At 36.3% G+C, this 13,862-nt stretch overlaps 1 protein-coding gene across 3 annotated transcripts in view; it reads left to right on the top strand.

The window, feature by feature from the left end:
• Nucleotides 1–8,045, top strand: part of pcbp3 (poly(rC) binding protein 3) — a 62,370-nt gene extending 54,325 nt beyond the window's left edge. Inside the window, exons 14-17 of one of the 3 annotated variants that reach the window (XM_079880972.1) lie at nt 1,650–1,728; nt 3,788–3,840; nt 4,866–5,035; nt 6,110–8,045. In XM_079880972.1, coding sequence (XP_079737098.1) covers nt 1,650–1,728; nt 3,788–3,840; nt 4,866–5,035; nt 6,110–6,146 — 339 coding nt within the window. In that variant the 3' untranslated portion in view covers nt 6,147–8,045. Of the gene's footprint in view, nt 1–1,649; nt 1,729–3,787; nt 3,841–4,865; nt 5,036–5,323; nt 5,741–6,109 lie in introns of those variants that run through there. The other 2 variants (XM_079880974.1, XM_079880973.1) reach the window with 2 other exon arrangements.
• The last annotated feature ends 5,817 nt before the right edge of the window (nt 8,046–13,862 follow it).

Genomic DNA, 13,862 nt, shown 5'->3' with positions numbered 1-13,862 from the left:
CCGTTTTGTCATTTTCTAAATGGTCCGCATAGAATTACATATGAGACTCGTAACGCTCTGTGGTACTTCAAAAGTGATGTGCATACCTAATCCAGTGGTTCTCAAACTTTTAAGACCATCAAGAAACACCTTTGATCATTTTTTCCATCTATTTTTTTTTTTTTTTCACCATAGCATTTCTGAGAGAAACATGAAACCATTTTTGTACTTCTGGCCTTTTAGGAGTTCTGTTAAATCCTCTGCCAGACTTGTTACATTATTGATAGAAGTATCAAAACCAGGCAAACAGAATTATATCTCTTTTTTTTCTTGATTGTCATTCTATTTTTAGCATACGCAGCTTGAGAATGATCATCACTTTATCTGTTTGTAACTTACCTGTTGCATTAGTTTTACATGCACAAAGCTTTTTGCTTCAGAGGAATAAATTGCATTTTAAAAATGTTTATTCAATTTTATATTAAAAAAGAAAACAGATATTTTAAATGTTAATAATTTTTCGCAGTATTACAGTTTTTAACTGTATTTGATCAGATAAATACAGCCTTGGTGAGCATAAGACTTCTTTCAGACACCAAGCTTTTAAAAGGTAGTGTATATAGATGGGAAATGAGAAGGAAAACATGGGGAAAATAAAGATAACAGTAAAAAAATAAGTATTTTCCACCTGCAACCAAATTTACAGATCCCAGTTTGAGAACCACTGATCTTTTCAAAATTGAAGCATGCTTACAACCTAGAATTCTAGATGATACTTTTATCCCGATAGCTGTGTTTTCCTTACTGATAATCTGAATGAATATCTTTCAGAGAGAAGGAGAGATGCCGTGTGTTAGTCCTTTTCATTTAAGATTGGCAGTGATTGATGCTGTCTGACGCTTCAGCTGACACTGCAATAACTCAAGTAGAGGTTGGCCATCTCTTTCAGCCTTCTTTAAAGTCAGATTTAGGGGGAGTACACAACAACATCCAGTGCAAGTCTGCTCTGGTTCAAAGACTTGTGTCTCCTCTGAAGGTTGCCCGAGCACTTACATATTCATATCTCTGATAAATAACGGTTCACTCGTGGTTCATTTATACCCTTCAGAGGCATTCGGGGTACATAAAATCACAAACTAAACTCACCTTTGATATTGAAACAAGGAAATTTAGTGCCTATCATCAAAATGACTTTTGTACTTGAGTCCGATTGACCTTTCGTTTAGCTCCGCCCACTCGGTTACTGTTGCTCGCTCAGGCACGCTTTACAGAATGTCCTATACAAAGTAATTTGGACATTTCTGTGAACAGCATCATTTTCAATAAAATAAAATATATAAAATATAAAATATTTGATTGGATATTGTTGTGTGATCTGGAAGTCTTTTAAAAAAAAAAACTCCAGTAACATGATTAATTGGCAAATGTTACGTTTATCAGTAATTTAGCGAAGGTCAGTTAGCGATCAGATGAGGTTAACCCACCAAGTCAGGCCAAGTCCTACTAAAGTTTCAATCTCTTCAGCTTTCTCTTTTGCTCTTCTTCCACCACAGTGTGTCATGGCTTCTTATCCTCTTTGTCTCTTTGTTCTAGTTTAGTTTCTTGATTTCTTGGTGTGACCTGTCGTATAACAATAACCTCTTAGCTCTACTGTCCCTCCAAACCCTCAGCAGTTGACCAAGCTCCACCAGTTGGCTATGCAGCAAACCCCCTTTACCCCCCTCGGACAGACCACCCCTGCTTTCCCTGGTACGTACCCACGAGCCCTTTTGAAGTTTCCTTCTCTTTGTACCTGTAGAGACGCTCTCTTCGTCTTTCTCTCTCTCTTTCCTTCTCGTTCCATGTCAAGCATCATGACATGCCCGTGGTGGTTGCTCTTCACTTTGTCGAATTTTTTTTTTTTTTTTTTTTTTTTTGGGGGGGGGGGGACTGTTTGTTTAAAAATGTATGTTACTGCTTTTGTTTTGTCTTGTTTTGTCTTGGTTTCTTTTTTTTTCTCTTTTCTTTTCTTTTATCTTGTTTTGTTTTCTTTTGTCTTGTATTTTTTTTGTTTCCTTTTGTCTTGTTTTGTTTCCTTTTGTCTTATTTTCTTTTCTTTTGTTTGTTTAAAAATGTATGTTACTGCTTTTGTTTTGTTTTGTCTTGGTTTCTTTGTTTTTCTCTTTTCTTTTATCTTGTTTTGTTTTGTTTTGTCTTGTATTTTTTTGGTTCCTTTTGTCTTATTTTCTGTTCTTTTTTCTTTTCCTTTTGTCTGGTTTGGTTTGGTTTGGTCAGTGTTTTATTTTATTTGGTTAGTTTTGAGGAAAAAAGCTTAGTCATAAATTTCAGAAAATGACATCTCACTGTTATACTAACTTACCTTGTGTTGTTTTTTTTTTTGTTTGTTTTTTTGGATTGACTTTTTCTGAAGCATCTAATCCTGTTCTGCTAAGACCCAGGATAAAAGATAGTGAAGTTTTGCTGCTTATGCAACATTATCACGTATAGGGAACTAATGGTGTAGAATTTTATGCTCGAAAGAAATTACCAGTGACACAAAAAGTGTTTTTTCCTGCCCTTGAGAAACTAGTGTAAGAGAAGCATATCAGTGTTTTGATTTTACAGACCACAACACATCTTCCATCAAGCCATTCATTACGTATTCATCTTGATAAACACTGTCTTATACAAGCTTAGTTTAAAGCTGTTTCTAAGGGCAAACCCAATGCCATGCGCTGAGTAGAACATGCTTAGCTATTCACACACAGTATATCACACACACATATCAAATATATGTTTGTGTCAGACCAAGGACATACTATAGGAAACTTGACAGATGACAAAATGTGAGAACCGCTAGAGATATTTATAGTAGTTTGAGGTGAAAAAAGGGCTTCATAAAAAGCCTCTGGAGGACTAATAGTTCCTCACACTCTGCACCTGGTCCATTTAAAGGGTTAGTTCACCCAAAAATGAAAATTCTGTCAGTAATTACTGACCCTCATGTTGTTCCAACCCCGTAAGACTTCATCTTCAAGTTCATCTTTGGTACACAAATTAAGATATTTTTGATGAAATGTGAGAGCTGTCTCACTCCTCCATAGGCTTCTAGGTAATTTCATTCTGCCGGCCCAGAAAAGTTAGTAAAGACATCGTTAAAATAGTCCAGGTGACTACAGTGGCTCAACCTTAAGTTTATCAAGCGACGAGAATACTTTTTGTGTGCAACAAAAAATAAAATAACGACTTTATTCAACAAACTCTCCTCTCTTCCCGGCCACTCTCTTACGCTATTCATTTTGTTGCGCTATTCACAAAGTACAGCTCTTCCGTGTTTTGCACTGGTTCACTATTAGCTGAGCACGATCACTTGCATGCGTTATGGTGCTTGTGTGAATCGCGTAGCAGACTGGCATGGAGGAGAATAGATTGTTAAATTAAGTCGTTATTTTTGTTTGTTTTTGCGCACAAAAAGTATTCTCATTGCTTCATAACATTAAGGTTGAACCACTGGAGTCACATGGACTATTTTAACAATGTCTTTACTGCCTTTGTGGGGCTTGACCATGGTAATTACGTTGCAGTCTGTGGATGGTTCAGACAGCTCTCGGAGTTCATCAGAAATATCTTTCGTGTTCCGAAGATGAATGAAGCTCTTACGGGTTTGGAACGACATGAGGGTGAGTAATTCATGAAAGAATTTTCCTTTTTGGGTGAACAAACCCTTTAAGGTCACCAGTCTTCTAAAGCTCACATGCCATCATGAGTGTGTATGAAGTGCTGTTTATCCTAGGCTGTCTCTCGAGCTTCCCTCTGCTCTCTGATCCAGGTTTGGATGCCAGTCCCCCGGCCAGTACTCATGAACTCACCATTCCCAATGATGTGAGTATAAAGATTGATGCTCAGTTTTGACTCCCAGTCCTTTGTCAGAACGGAAGACAGAAATTAATTCAGTTTATTTGAGAATATGTGTCTGATGTAGAGTCCATGTCAGGGTTTTTCAAAAACAAATCTATGTCAAGTCTCAAGGCTTTTAAGTCTGAAAATCCCATTTAAAAAATAGTTTTGTACTCCTGCAGGTTAGTTTTAAGTGTAAGTTAATTTATTGGTGATGTACACAAAAGTAAGATTTTTTTAAATGTTTTTCAAAGTCTCTGATGCTTACTAAGGCTGCATTTATTTGATCAAAAATATAGTAAAACATAGTGTTATAGTGAAATATTTTTACAATTACAAATTTTCTATGATTTGTTTTCTAACTTTTAAATTCTGAAATATTTTAACATGTAATGTATTCTTTTGATGACAACACTGAATTTTCAGTAGCCGTTACTCCAGTTTTCAGTGTCACATGATCCTACATAAATCATTCTAATATGCTAATTTGGTGCTCAAGAAACATTTCTTATAATCATCAAAGTTGAAAACAGTTGTTACTTAATATTTTTGTGAAAACCGTGATGCATTTTTTTCAGAATTTTCTGATGAAATATTTGAAATTGATATCTTTTGTAACATTAAAAATGTCTTTACTGTCATTTTTTGTATCTATTTAATGCATTTTTTGCTGAATAAAAGGATTAATTTCTTTCAAAAGAAGATCCCAAACTTTTGAATGCGAGTGTAAGTGTGACTCGATTCTATGATTCAGACTTCAGTTTCCATCTCTAGTTAATCCAGTTGGATCCTATTTGATTCTTCATTCGCATTAGGTCTGCTTCCACATTATTAGAAAATTTCAATTTGCATTCCTAGGATTTTTGACATGGGTTAGCTGACCGTCACAAAACTCAAGCACACCCACCAACTCCACTCAAATATTCTATTGTGAATACTACAAAACGGATCATACTTTCTGGAACATGAATACAGACAGTCTTTTAAGAACCTTTGCGCTTTCTTCCCAGCTAATAGGCTGCATAATCGGGCGCCAGGGAACCAAAATCAACGAGATCCGTCAGATGTCTGGAGCGCAGATCAAAATTGCTAATGCCATGGAAGGGTCATCAGAGCGCCAGATCACCATTACAGGAACCCCCGCCAACATCAGCCTTGCCCAGTACCTCATCAACGCAAGGTTAGCCCATGGTTTCACAAAACTGTTGGCATTTTCTTCCAAACTGCAGTAACCTATCTTTTTTTTAAAGGCCTCATGCTGTTCTAGCTCAACGCAGTTTCTTAAAAGGAGTTCAGATAGGGTCATCGCAAATGCAACAGTGTTTTGTTTTCCTAGCGATGTGTGATGGAATCAGAGATGCTTAGCCACATACCCTCTAAATCTGTTCTTGTGTGTGAAATTGAGGCTTGCAGGGTAGCGGCCAGGGCGATACTAATGCATATTGCTTTCCCACGGTTCTGATGGCAGGTTCAGAGACGTGGCAGCCATGTGGAATGACCCTTCATCAATGACTACATCCTGAAGCCCCAAACTGCTTTCATTATCTGAAGCTATCAACAGCTGATTCCCAATAATCCTTACATACAATCTTCCCTTAGAACTCACCAACCCCTTCCCTTAAACCTCATGGTCTATTTCATCAGTAGCTTCACTCATGTAGGCAGACTACTGAAATAAAAAAAAAATGTAAAAAATGAAAAGCAGGACAACTGTAGTATGATTTGTTCATGTCATGCAGTGTTTCAGTGTAGTATTTTAGCATGCTGAATGCTTGGATCTTGTTATATATTTATTTATTATTTTAAATGAGATAGTTTAGTTCAGCATGGTTGCTGAATAAGTTTTGTAGTTTGACAGTAAAGCCTAACATGATTTCAAAAATGTAAAAAGAAGAAAAAAAAAGGATTGCATCCAATAGCATTTTTAGCAATGCTGTTGGCAAGGAGCTAGTGATGTGATGCAGATGTTGTAATGAAGTACAAATGCATGTCAGAAGCGAGGAGATGTTGGAAACTGTGTTTCTTCGGAGGCGGAAAAGATTTTATTTTTACATTTGACTGGCTTGATTGTTTTCAGCTTGAACCGAATCGAAAGAAATGCATGATTATTACTCAACGTGGAGAGCAACGAGGCGGAAAAAGCGATCATTCTTGTACAGAAGTGTTGAATGCTTTCAGAATTATTTTATGTTATCTATTTTTTTCTATCTTTTCCTTACCCCTCCCCTTTTTCCTCTTCCCTTAACTATTCTAGGCTGACGTCTGAGGTCACTGGAATGGGCACTCTCTAATTTCTACCCATGATCCTTCACTGCATCACATGACCCTTGAGCCAATGGCATTGCACCTAGTTTGTTTTCTCTCTGTACTTTTGCTGTCCTGTATTTTCAGTACTTCTGACTAATTTATATTCTATAATGTGCACATAATGTTCCTCCTACTCAACCTTTGTTGTGCTCCTGATGGTCCTTTACTTATTACCTGTCCTGTTTAGTTTAAAGACACTTCACTTTTTTTGACTCTCTAGTACCTCATGTCACCGTCGTCCTGTTTTGCCATAGCTTTCACTGTGAATTCACATTTTCCGGTCCGTTTTCTATGGCGTGGTACAGCTAAGCCAATGAAATCCTACACTTTCCAATCGTTCATTTAGTCAGACTAAAATTGTAATTTTTATAGCAGCGGTCTTGTGCTTTGCTCCAGGGCTTTGCTCATCAGGTACCTTACAACCGTGCATCTTATATATGAATAGTGAAACAACCTGATAGAGTTGGAATGTTTGCACCACGCCTGTACGATTTGTTTGCATCTATCATTGTGGCATGCGGAGTAACACAGAGAATCCATTATTAGCCTCTTGTATTCACTTTCAGATCAGAAAAAAAATCAGCGGATATGAGGATGTGTAAGCCATGCTCACGGCTTTACTGCATGCTGAGACATTTCAATTCAGCCAACAATCTTAGAGTAAGTAATTGAATATATTCCAGCAGAATTATTTATAGAATATTTTTATATGCGACGTGTTTTTGCAGTAGCATGAGAAATACGGAAGCTTTATTCCTTTGGAAGTGAATACAGACCTACTGATAATGAAATCCGCCCCATACTCCTCTACCATACGGCCTCTGTGAGTATGGTAAACTTTCATGAAGGGTTCAAAATTAACTTTTTTGCCATTTTTCTCGTTTTCTGCTATAAAAAAACCTGTATTTTGCATTTTTTGGGATCTGCACCAAGGGCCTCATTTATAAAACGCATGCAATTTATTCTAAATTCCCTTTCATCCTAAATCAAATGTTAGGAATAAATTGGGATTTATAAAGGCAAAAATTTACGTGAAAATGTACTTGTGCGTATGCCAACCGAAGAGCATGCATACACACTTTTTGAACTCGTACCAGTAATGAAAATAATCCAATGTCATTTATAAAAATGTAAAGATTAATAGACAGTCGTAATATGCATTAATATTATTATATGATGAGCAACTGCTTTGTGATAATAACGTCACTGAAATTAATTCATTAAATATGATTTCCAGGGAAAAAAATGAAATCATATGTACTGAAACATTTCGGAAATTGTGGTACGTTCACATTTAGGAACATTAAGGGGCGGTCACACTACACTTTTCATTCCATTGACTTCCATTCAAATGCATGTGAACGTCGGAGACCGGAAACGCAAACTAATGCGACGCCAAAGTTCAAGTTTGGTGAACTCTGACCTGTGAATTCGTATCACGTGAAGACGTGTGACCAGTAGAAGATCGATATGTCACGTTTGCAGTAAAGTGGAGTAGATTGGATATTTTTAACTTTTTGGATTTATTATTATTTGTTATATGTTGAATTTATGTTGGTTATAAAGACGCAGTAGAGTGTTACGTCATATCACGACTGTTGCTCAAAGTCTAGTGTGACCACGGCTTTATACGCACATCTTTATAAATGAGGCCCCTGATAAATTTGATCAATTTTTACTCACATTTGGTATTTGATTAGTGTTAATTTTGGACCCTGCCTTCATGCGTTCAGCAACACCCTTCATTTTGACAGTGTTTTCCATATTGCTCTCCAAAAACCATATTTATCAGTCGAACCGAAAAGACATGCACAAGCTCTGCATGCGTCGAACGAGACTAAAAAGTCGTTCTCCACTGACAGACAAACATGCGTGCACGCAGTCAGCACAGTCAGCTGCCAAGAGCGTATTTCTGCTACATGGCAATACAACATGCTTTGTTATTTTCCCGAAGCCAACTCATCAATGATAAGTCAGGATCATTTCTATCTCGGGCTCTGGAATGTTCATGGGTTTAGGCCAGAATTTCAAATGTGATTTCGGATTTACCACCCTGGTCTGCTCTTAAACATGATTGTTTCTTTAATACAGTTGTTTAGTTTCAGTTAAGGTCACTGCGTTGTAGTATTATTATTACTGAAACCCATGATTCTTAATGTAAGTGTGTCACCTCCTGCTGATGTAGCCTTACTGATCAGCTCTAAGAATATTTTTCTCAAATACAAAATTGGATTGACTTCAGGCTATTTATGTTGCATGTTTTGCTGTGGATAATTATTATTAAGACAGCCTGTGTACACTATAAATGATGCAATCATATTCTTTACTATTATATTATTCCCCTATTGGCACCTTCAATTATAATTTCATCCCAGCTAGAAGAAATGTGTAATTTCTGCGGCACAAAACAATTTCAATCTGTTTCTTTAAACAACGCATAAGTTTGGGGGGCAGAAATGTTCTAATAAATGGGATGCATCTCAATAGGGAAGTATAAAAAGAAGCATTGAAATGCTTGAAGTACAGAGACCTTAAAAATGAATGTGTAGGGCCGTAAATCCCACCTGTACTGTACTGTAAATACAGAAATTCTCCTTCCTCCAAAACTAACATGTCGTGCCATGCATGGTGAAGATTAACGGCAAGGCACTCAATTTATTATGCGTTTCCACACAAAATTTGTTTAGTCACTGACTGTGCCCTGAGGCATTTCGTCTTTTGACTTCCTTTCAAACAGACGGGAATGATTGAAGTCATTATTTTTCCAATTTTGTTTGATACCGCTAGTGGCGCACAAATTACACACTTCAATTCTCACCCAACCAAAACTGTCAGTGTGGTGTGGCAATAGTTTAGCAATTTATTCCCAGTATTGAAGCCCTCTGATTAAGTTTTAAGCAGAGATCATGTTGAGTTACCCTTTTATTCAAATCTGAACTTTTTCAGTCAGCAATCAATATGTATTTCATCCTCCACATTTAAATGTCTAAAATGTGGTATCGAGGCTGAAAGTTGAATGTAACTGCTTCAACATTTGATTCATTATTCAACCTCTAGTTTACCTTTCTTGCCATTTTCCAATTGCACTAGAGGTTTTCTTTCCCAGTCTTATAACGGAAATGCTTTCTCATTGGGGTAATCATGTACAAAAGCATGCATTTAGGCTATAAAGATATATATTTGTATATTTTTATTTGATATCTGTTGAGCAGTATCATGCACTGCAGCCAAATCTTAGATTTGCACCCAAGAGTTAATTTACACCAAAATCAAGACATTTTATGATTTAATGTCCGCTATGAGCGCAGAACTTTTATAATATTGGGATTGAACTCTAAAAGGTATGTACATGCTGAGCCATCCGTGTACATGGCCGGAAATGATGTCATACTGTTGCTTTAAAATAACTAATTTATCTGGAATTATTCAACACATTTTGCTGGTTTTTTTAGATTCAGCGTTCAGTTTCTTGTTGTCACATTTACCATACGTTTGCACTGCTTTGAAATGTAATTTGTGTCAGTGTCTTAGGCTCTGTTATACATTAAGTTAGATTGTATGTTTACACAAGACTATGTCTTGTGATATATGTATGGAATGTTTTATTTGATATGTTTAGTCCATAATGTGCTGTACTCTAGATCACTGTACAGATACATATTAATATTCAGACAGCAGCATGCGTAATTTTGACATTTTTCAGTAGCAGAATGCTTTACCAAGGGAGGCTGTTGTTATTATTTATGTCTATTGTAATGCCTATTATTTCACAAATGCAATAAAAATAAATGTTCGTATAGGACTGCAGTGGAGTGTCGAAAATGATTAACTGTTTGGTGGGAAACTCAGTATGGCATTACAAACGGCTTTTATATTTATTTATTTTGTTTCATCTCTGCCCGACCTCATGATATCACATGATGTTTTTCTCATGCAAATCATGTGGTTACTTTGCACTCATAATATTAATACACATTAATTCACACTGTGCACATCTGAAATCATTACGTTCATTTTGTTGGTCATGCAGTTTTTCAATGTACTAGAGCAGCAAAAAAAAAGAAAAAAAAAAGCCCTCTCTACCTGTCTGTCTGTGCTGTGGGGGGGAGGGGGGGAACAGAGTAATTATTTTATGTTGGACAATTTGCTGCTTGCAGGTCTATAATAGATTCAAATTTCTGCTGAGTTTAGTTTAACTTTGAAATGTTTTGTAAAAAGGAGAGAATAAAGTTTGTTTTTCCCTTGAATTTTTGTGATGCCTTGTTTTTTTTTAATCATTATGAATTATTTGCAATTCGTTGGTCTAAGGAGAGAAATGAACCAGGGCTTGGGGCAAAAAAAAAAAAAAAAATGGCCGTGATCTAAAATTTTTGATTTAATGAATGTGAAGAAAACAATAGCAAAGTTTCCATACTTAAACATGAATATAAATACATGATGTATTGTAATGGTAAACAGTGCTGTATAAAATGAAATAGACTAATTGATTATTCAAAATTATTTTGAGCAGAGCAGGTTTATGTGATTTACTTACTGCTACTGTTTTATTTGGTGTTTGTTTTATTTTATAGATTTTATAATTGCTTAGACTGAGAATTTATTGCATTTGACATAAATATGCTTTGGCACGTTTTATCCAATCCTTACCACTAGAGGTCGCTAAAAGTTGTAATTAGCTTCATGTAAATTGACCTGTATATTGCCTCAAACACGTACGCATAAGCTTTACATTTTTGAGATGCTTTAACTAGCATAACCACAAACCAGCATTATAGAATTGCATTTAAAGTGATTAATTGTCAAGCTGGAGATGTTCTTCTTCTTGGGTGACATAATCAATAGTAGCCAGTGGCTATAGGTCTCCATGAGGCTTTCTCCAATGCAGAAACCATTAAAGACCATATATCAAGATCCAAGTTTGCACATGCAAGATTCTGAACCGCTATTTAAAAGTTTTGAACAAACGTTTATTGGCTGTCCTTTGTAATTCTGTTGCATAAGATTCTCTACAGCATTAGTCATTTTCTTTAAATTAAATATGGCAGCGTGGCTAATAGCCGGTTGATCCTGCCGGCCTCTCCTGAACGCCAAGGGAAGGCATCAGGAATGGCCCTCGATCAGCGCAGTGTTTCAGAATTAGTCGTTCACTCCAGGGGGAGAGAAGGTCACCTTTACACCACGCTCCGTCATTGGCCTCAGTTTGTTCCCTGCCGCCAGAAATAAGCTCAAATTAAAACACCTCTTGATTGCCCTCCCAAAGTCCCAGAACACATTTTGGCTGTACATGTTCCCTGTGGAAAAGAGGAGACAAGGTACAGTCCAGACAGAGGATACACAGTCCATAACTTCAATGTTTGTTGTGTTGTGTTTTGTAGTAATCGGAAACTCCATGCTTTTCAATTTCCTGAATAAAACTGACCATTGTAGGAGGGATTTCTGTTATTGATCTTTTTTTGGACAATTGACTGCTTGTATAATCTACTGCTGTGAAACTCCATATCCAAAGATAGCTTTAGAAAAGGTCAGTATTATTGATATTAATAATATTTTTATGCAATTTAAAATGCAAGAGGGTTTAATTTAAAGATGTATATTTTTAGATATTCTATTTTTCTGTTGTTTGGACCCCAGCATTCTTCAGAATATCTTTTTCTGTGGTTTGGAATGACATGAGGGTGAGTAAATGGTGAAAGAATTTTCTTTTTTTGGATGAATATCCCTTTAAGATTTGATAAATAGTGAGTAGCTCCTATATTTGTCTTCTCAACATGTGTTTGATTGCCTGTTCTTCCATAACTCTGCAGCTGCTTGCAGACATTGCATTGTATTGTGATTTAAAATGTCAAGCTAAAGGGGGTTCTATTTTCCTTCAGTATAATATTTCTCTTTAAAGTGCACTAACTTATTATATCTACATCTCTTGATATGATGTTGGATTTCCACTGACAATAGTCTGAATTAAAACTGCGCCCTGGGGAACTGACTTCATCCTAAATATACTTAAATCCAATCATGTGTAATTCCCATGTGTCCTGACAGCCCTATTTGAAGTTGCATAAAGCATAGCTGCCAATAAAAGAGACTCAATTCATTTGGAACGCAGCTGACAAAATACATAAGATAATCACTTAAATGCTTTTTTGATCTTTCTTTGAGTAAGTTAAAAACCACAATGAATCTTCAGCCAGGCCTTAGCATAACTTTGAGTTTGTTACACAGCCAATGCAAAGATTAAATGATTGCCTCATAATTTTATAAGCCTCAATCACTTTGTTCATGAATGTGTGGAGCTGGATACGTTTCACTGTCAATCACAGAGCAAAACGCCTAATTCCCTAGGGTGGCACCCTCTAAATTACTGAAAGGTTGGCTTTTATGTTGAGTAAAACGGCATGGAAACTAATTAGGAGGGTTTTTTTTTTTTTCATCAATTATACATCAAGATGGACATTTATTTAAAACATAAGAGACAGATATACTGCAGTAAATGATCAGTGTCAATCCACTTCATTAAATTAATTTCTAATTCATTATGAATTTAATCAACATAAGCAGCCTTTAGTACAGAGAAATTGTGGTGTTTGCTAAAGCAATAATCACCAAAATTTCTCATATTTAAAGTCAATTGAGAATTCTTCTCTTTTTTTTTTTTTTTTTTGGAATGTTGCAGTGTTTATTTCAAAATAAATTATCTATGCACATCATTATTTTTTTAATTATTAAATCAAAAAACATTAACGTCCCTGCTCCCTTGATCCAACGATCCAATAAATTCCCACTGGACAAAATTCCCACCCTACATTTTTCCTTTTCATGCCAACTTTAAGGTTAGGGATATGAACAAAATTCTATGATTTTTTTCTTATCCGAGAAGCAGTTTCACTCAGATATATGTCACAATAGAACAAAAATGACGATCGCTATAGCCTACTGTTTCTTCATAATTTCAAGGTTATTTGAACAAACCTGATTAAAAAATGAATTCTGAAGGAGGGAACTGAGCCATATCTGCAGACCAGACTTTCCAAATTATAAGATATCACTTTTGAAGGTATCACAAGGTCTAAAATGTTATTTATAAATCTATATTAAATTTGCGTCATACATGCTGCCTAAACCTGAGGTCTTTGAACTGTTGATTGAATTTGCCAGGCTCCAGTTTGTTCAAGCCAATCTCAAATTTCCGGGCATTGAATTGTTATCAGCTCCGCGCATGGCTGACCGTTTAACGCACAATGCAGGACAAAATAATTTCCCTTTTCCACAGCTCAGTACCTCTCCTTATCCTTAGTGCTTCTCATTGGATTGTTTCACATTGGATTATCGCCGCGTTTATGCGTTGTAAGAGCAGGATTTTTAATTAACCTCTGAAACACTCGGTTCATCTTGGCTCTGACTAATGTTGGTCCTCTGTGGGACTAGGTTTGCAGATTGGTGACAGTGACCAGCAAACCCTGGCTGGACCTCGAAGGATAATTGTGATAAATCTAAGTGGGTTAAAAGCGTATTTTAATCAGGAAACAACCCATCAGAGGAGATGGATTTACTTTGTCACAGCACTGATACGCTTGAATTAGTCCAATGGTTACAGAGGCAGAATTCTCTTTTGGCACTTGACACACGTAATTTATCCATTAAAGATGCTCTAGAAGAGGGAATTCATTCAGGTGAAGGTGCATTGAAAGAGAAAATTAGCTTCC

This window comes from Squalius cephalus (assembly GCF_949319135.1).
Source record: "Squalius cephalus genome assembly, chromosome: 9".
Lineage (NCBI taxonomy): Eukaryota > Metazoa > Chordata > Actinopteri > Cypriniformes > Leuciscidae > Squalius > Squalius cephalus.
This window is presented reverse-complemented; position numbering and strand designations above follow the sequence as displayed.